Source organism: Ascaphus truei, unplaced genomic scaffold (genome assembly GCF_040206685.1).
Source record: "Ascaphus truei isolate aAscTru1 unplaced genomic scaffold, aAscTru1.hap1 HAP1_SCAFFOLD_3408, whole genome shotgun sequence".
Taxonomy (NCBI): Eukaryota; Metazoa; Chordata; class Amphibia; order Anura; family Ascaphidae; genus Ascaphus; species Ascaphus truei.
In genome coordinates, this window is record NW_027456408.1 from 7,501 (window position 1) to 13,967 (window position 6,467).

At 42.0% G+C, this 6,467-nt stretch overlaps 1 protein-coding gene across 2 annotated transcripts in view; it reads right to left on the reverse strand.

Annotated features, from left to right (window-relative positions):
* The window catches only part of LOC142483596 (uncharacterized), a 13,715-nt gene extending 7,489 nt beyond the window's left edge, over positions 1–6,226 (reverse strand). Inside the window, exons 1-4 of one of the 2 annotated variants that reach the window (XM_075583608.1) lie at positions 6,159–6,226; positions 4,077–4,474; positions 1,168–1,281; positions 668–781 (exon numbers count right to left, since the gene is read on the reverse strand). In XM_075583608.1, coding sequence (XP_075439723.1) covers positions 668–781; positions 1,168–1,281; positions 4,077–4,395 — 547 coding nt within the window. In that variant the 5' untranslated portion in view covers positions 4,396–4,474; positions 6,159–6,226. The remainder of the gene's footprint in view (positions 1–667; positions 782–1,167; positions 1,282–4,076; positions 4,475–6,158) is intronic. The other variant, XM_075583609.1, reaches the window with a different exon arrangement.
* Between the last annotated feature and the right edge of the window lie 241 nt (positions 6,227–6,467).

Below are 6,467 nucleotides of genomic sequence, written 5' to 3' on the forward strand. Positions count from 1 at the left end.
AATGAGCTAATCCAATTCTGCTGCTTACAGCTGTATCAAGCAGTGAAGAGGCAAATAAGCTATTGTTCCGAGACGGAACCAAACACAGGTTCATATAACCACCTTAAATCTTAACACAGTATGGTGGTTTCTAGCACGAAACACAGCAATCGTGATTAACAGTGAAGATAGACCCCACAAAGTGGCACAGATTCGTACTAGAACATAGACAGATGTCTATCTGATGTTCCGTCACTAACAGAGAAGCAAGTCCATTTATAGCTCTCGGGTAAGTATAATAGCTACAAAATATTTAGCAGCGCTTGATCAGCAGCTGATGAAATGTTAACTTCCATAGGTGTGCGTGTGTAAGTGGGAGAGTGTGTGCGTGTGTAAGTGGGAGAGTGTGTAAGTGGGAGAGTGTGTGCGTGTGTAAGTGGGAGAGTGTGTGCGTGTGTAAGTGGGAGAGTTTGTGCGTGTTCTGTTTTTCCAAGTGCAATTCCAACCTTTATACTCGTATGGGACATATTGCTCCTGTAACTCTGCTGCATGGAGCTTGTTACAGAATAATCAGCAGGCCTAGGGGCTTCCTATGAGAGGCAATAAACCCTGAATATTCCCTAAAGGTGACCATACTACTTGTAACAAGATAACGTTTGATTACCCCAAAGGATGTTATGGTTCTCACCATTGACAGCAAATGAATCTATTTCACTCTTTATTGTGGTTAGATGAGCCTCAGTGTTTGGTTCTTCTCTCTCAGACTTAATCTCTAACCTCTCTGGTACAATCACTGGGAAACCTGCCAACAAGAAAAGGAAAATCCATCATGTAAAGCTGGGAGTGGGAACTCTTCCTGTGATATCACTATACAGAAATACTGTATACTGGTTCCTAAGGGGAGGGGATAGGTAACTGATTGTACTTTATTATTAACCCTGGGTGGTTTTACCCCTGATTGCTGAAAACATGGAGTTTATGGTGCTACCAATGTTCAAACCTCAATAATAATATTAACAATATTTTCAATATAACCTTAGACAAATCATATGTGTTTGTTTATTAATAGAACATGTAGCTTATAATTGTATCCATGCTTTAATGTTAATTTCATCAAAATTGTAGACATTTCAGTCCATTTTTAAAACAAATTGAATAGAAGACCAATGAGAATACAAGGTTACTTACCCCCAACAGGAAATGAATCTATTTCTCTCTTTATTGAGGTCACATGATCCTCAGCGTTTGGTTCTTCTTTCTCCGACTTAATCTCTAATCGCTCCGGTACAACCGCTGGAAAACCTGGCAATAAGAAAAGGAAAACCCATCATGTAAAGCTGGGATTTGGGGCTCTTCTTGTGATTTCCCCTTTTCTGATATTAGTATAATGTAATACCCATCGTAAAGAAATGTTTTACTAGGCCTTCTGGCAGAAAATGGACAAATATAGTTGAAGACATATTACATTTTACCTGCTAATGGTTCTGTAAAAATACAAGATTAATTAATTTGGGAGTTTGACTCGTGTTACCTATGGCACACCTGTGAGCACGTGACCTGTATATGGGACAATGGTTAATACACACAGCTATCTAGCAGATTCACTTTCCTCCATGCATGATCCCTCAAACAAATATCCCCCTCAATCCGTCCCAATATACCATCTGTCATGAAGGGCACCTCACAAGCAACCAGGATTAATACACATCGCTAACTAGCTGCCTCACCTTTCTCCTTCGCAAAGTACTTCAAATCTAGTTAATATTTACCCCATCTCTATTACAATATATATTTAACCTGCTACCACCACCAGAGGAATGTATGTACAGAATCTCATCTCAGTTTCCTTAATAAACAATACACTTAACCATTCGCAGTAAGGGAGTGGGAAAGAACACGTATGAGGTGGAATGTCCAAATAATTGACCTGGCATTTTAAAAAACAGTGGCTTCGGGATCTAGCCACCTGGAGGCTAATTCAGTTATTTCTGTGTTTGTTATGGAAGCCATAAACTCTATCAATGGGTCACCCCATCGTTGTACTAGGTCCATGAATATTTGTTAACACTACTCCCATTCTTCTGCTGCTGAAGAAATCTGGCCTTATATTTTGGTCGCCTGAAATTAAGTTGCTGACAGATGGGTAGGACAGGCAGTTCCCCAATCGTAGGATCTTTAAGACCTCAATGGAAGGTCCCTTAGGTGTGAATGCATTTTTTGAATTGTGCAGAATACTGCACGTATTTCCAGGATGTTGATTGGTAACTTGGTCTCCTTTGATGACCATCACCCGACCATCACCCTTGGCCAATCTGTTTCCGCAGAAGCCCCCCCCACCCCATTATACTGGCATCTATAGCGAGTATATTCCATGAATGTGGAATCATAGACCTTCCTTTGTAAAGGTTTTTTGGTTTGAGACACCAATGAAGACTTTGTCTTGTAGATGCAAACAGTGCAATTCTAGCTTGCAGTGTTGGAAACCTGGTCTTGCTACGGCGAATAAAGTTGACCTATAGCCACCTGAGATGCAATCTGGTCCATGGAACTGTGTCTATGAGCGAGTTTAGAAGGCATATAGGTGCACAAACTGTAGCCAAGAAGGATGTTTCCTCTTTAGGAAAGAAGATACCTTTGCAATAATGTTGATCACTTTTACTGGGAGTAAGGAAACAATTCCCTGTTGAGTATCAAACAGGACCCAAAGAAACTTAATCTGAGCAGGAACCTTCTTGCCCTTTTCCATATTTATGATCCATCTGTGGTCTTCCAGGTGTCTGCAGACTTTCTGGACATGCAATTGTGTCAGGTGTTCTGAATGAGCTTTAATCAGCCACTCATCTACATACAGCATGACGAATATTCAATTTTGGTGAAGCTTTGCTCCGATTACCACCATTATCTTGGTAAATGTTCGAGGTGCTGTCACCAGTCTGAATGGCAAGACTTTGAACTGGAAGTGCTTGTCTCCAAGCAAAAGCGAAGAAACTAATGATGTGTGGCATATATGTAAATATGCATCTCGTAGATCGATTGAAGCCAAGTAAATCGCCTTGCTTCAGCATTGCCATGACCACCTTTAAGGATTCCATCTTGAACTGAAGGATCTTTAAGTAGTGATTGACCTTTTGAGATCTAACACTGCTCTGTGTCCTCCTGATGCCTTGGGGGACCAGAAAGAGTATTGAGTAAAACCCTTGACCGTGCTGCTCGAGTGGTACCTTTAATGGATTTTTTGGTAGGCGGGATTTCCAAAAGAAGTCGTCTGGGTCTGAGAATAGTCCTCAAAACTGGAGTTCTGCTGCTTTGGCCTCTACCAGTTGAAGTTGACTTGTGGTCTTCTCCCAGGAGGATGCAGAGACTGTTGAGGTCGCCTGTTCCAGTTTGTATTGAAAGGTCCAACTGTTCTGTAGACTCTGGCCTCCTGATAATTGCATCTTTGTTTTTGTTTTTTGGGACACGAGGACTCAAATTCTCTGCTGTGGCTGGAACGGTTCCTTGAAGGCAGAAATCCTGGTCAGGGTGTCATCTAAAGCTTCTCCAAAAAGGTAGGAACCAGTATACGGCAGAGATACTAATCCTGACTTTGAAGTATCTGCCACCCATGGTTTTAAGCACAGTGCCCATCTGGCGACTATAAGAAAGTGCTGAGGACCTTGCTGTGAATCGCATGACGTCAATGGATGTGTCGCACAGGAAATCCGTGGCGTCTTGAAAAGTCCCGTAATAACATCTGTCTGGAAGTGCCTGATTCAATTCCCCAAAGAAGATATTTCACGGTAAATTTAAAAGCGTTACGTTTATTAGTGTCAGGACAGCCATATCTCAAATCCCCCCCCCACTTACAAAACCGGATGTCCTTATCTCTAGAAACTACCAGTCCTATAAACCCAAGGCCTGGCCAGGGGTTTAACAGGCAATAAAATCAATTCTTGTATTTTTAAGACTATTTGTAACCAATGTTTATCTCTCGTTGCCATATTGATTAAAATACTTGATAATTTCTGCCATATTTATTATAACTCCCATAACTGCAAAATAACCAGATATCCGCTCCCTGCAAATTTCAGAGTCCTCAAAATATATACAATACTCACTTAACAAGTGTGGGTCCATGCTGGTAGTGGGAAGTGCTCCTCTGTCCATGCTGGTAGTGGGCAGTGCTCCTCTGTCCATGCTGGCAGTGGGCAGTGCTCCTCTGTCCATGCTGGCAGTGGGCAGTGCTCCTCTGTCCATGCTGGCAGTGGGCAGTGCTCCTCTGTCCATGCTGGCAGTGGGCAGTGCTCCTCTGTCCATGCTGGCAGTGGGCAGTGCTCCTCTGTCCATGCTGGCAGTGGGCAGTGCTCCTCCGTCCATGCTGGCAGTGGGCAGTGCTCCTCCCTCCATGCTGGCAGTGTGTAGTGCTCCTCTGTCCATGCTGGCAGTGGGCAGTGCTCTTATGAAGATGCTGAGATAGGATGGTCCTTGATTTAGATTTGGTGGGTGCCAGCTGTACCTGTATAAAAGAGAAGAAATGTAATTAGTTCGATCTGTTTTCTTGGACAAATATACAGCATTTAGTATAAGCTTTCAAACCTAAAATTATTAAACACAAAACAACCCCAAAGGAGTCAGCGACAGGGACTCACATCTGGTCCATCCTCAAACAGGAACCTAATTTCAAAACACTACAAAATGCATGAATGGCTCAGGATTGTTATAACATAACCATCTAGTATACAAAACCACAGCACTGTATGAAGAGCAATGGATCAACAGCTATAAGAATAGCAATGCCCTTCTCAGTGCAACATAGTAACAAACTGTACAGTTTGTAAAGACATACAATACAATACAATACAGTGCTATAGTATAAATAAAAAAAGCAGATCTGGTGCTCCCATTTGGCATCCGAGAGACATATATGAAGGGTCTAACAGCAGCACAGGGTCCGTCTGCAGCCAAACACCGGCAAGGACTTGGTCGCAGCGACCACATATCCCATGGGCGGGCATATGTATATAATATATATATATATATATATATATATATATATATATATATATATATATATATATATAGGTAATACGATACCGTGTGACCGAATATCAGAGGCAGCACTCCACGAGGTAGTCAAAAGATTTTGTATTTAGTGAGACATAAAAACCAACGTTTCGGTCCTCCACACGGGACCTTTCTCAAGGTGATGTGAGAAAGGTCCTGTGTGGAGGACCGAAACGTTGGTTTTTATGTCTCACTAAATACAAAATCTTTTGACTACCTCGTGGAGTGCTGCCTCTGATATTCGGTCACACGGTATCGTATTACCTATTTGGTTTATATAGGATTTGCACCCACTCATCTACCTGACGGAGTGCCTTGCTCTTATCTATTTATTATATATATATATATATATATACACACACATACATACACACACACGTGTGTGTGTATAAGATACACACACGAATACATACGTATGGGTATGTACAAGAAACAAACAGTAGCCTAAAATAGGCACTCAAGCGTATCTAAAAAATGGCAAATTTATTGAACAAACAGGGAAAATATAAAAAATAGCTGGGAAAAGCCCCTAGTACCAAAAACGAACTTCCTAAGCAATAAGTAGTTAGTATGCAAAAGGTAAGGATGGAATGGCTCAGTGAGTAATGACACTGACTGACCCTGAGATTGGGGCAGGGGAACCTGGTTCAATTCTCGGTGTCGGCTCCTTGTGACCTTGGGCAAGTCACTTTATCTCCCTGTGCCTCAGGCACCAAAAACATAGATTGTAAGCTCCACGAGGCAGGGACCTGCGCCTGCACAATGTCTCTGTAAAAGCGCTGTGTACAATTAGCAGCGCTATACAAGAACATGCTATTATTATTATAATATGACCACGGCACATGGAATAAATGACAAATAATACATGGTTAAAAATACAGTTACATAAATGTACTATATAAAAGACATAGCATGCATAGCAAATGCTTTGTAGAACACAGCCCCTCGTGCAGCGAGAGAGAGAAAAAATTAATCTAAGTAGTGTGTGCGTCTATGTATTTGGGGGAGGGTAGTGTATGTATTTCTAAATGACACTGTTTTGCACAGAAAAACAAAATAAAATGGGACTTATTATAGCGAGATGCATTTTATTCTGATTAAAGTTTGACATATGTTAATGCTTATACAGTATATACCTGAAGCTCTGGTCTCTCCTCTGCTGCAGTCACAGATCCGGGTCACTGCTATTTTTCTAATGTTCTGATTTCTCAGGAAGTGGAAACACTGACTACATCCGGGTCACAGCTCCGTGTCCTACTGCGCATGCTCACACGAAGGGTGTCATGGGAATTGTAGTTTTTTTTAAGACCAGTACAGATTAAGTGTCACATACTGTGTAAATCAGTAACATTTCCCCTGCTCCCCACACAAAGCCCCCCCCCCCTCTGACCACACAAAGCCCCCCCCCCCTCTGACCACACAAAGCCCCCCCCCCCTCTCACCAC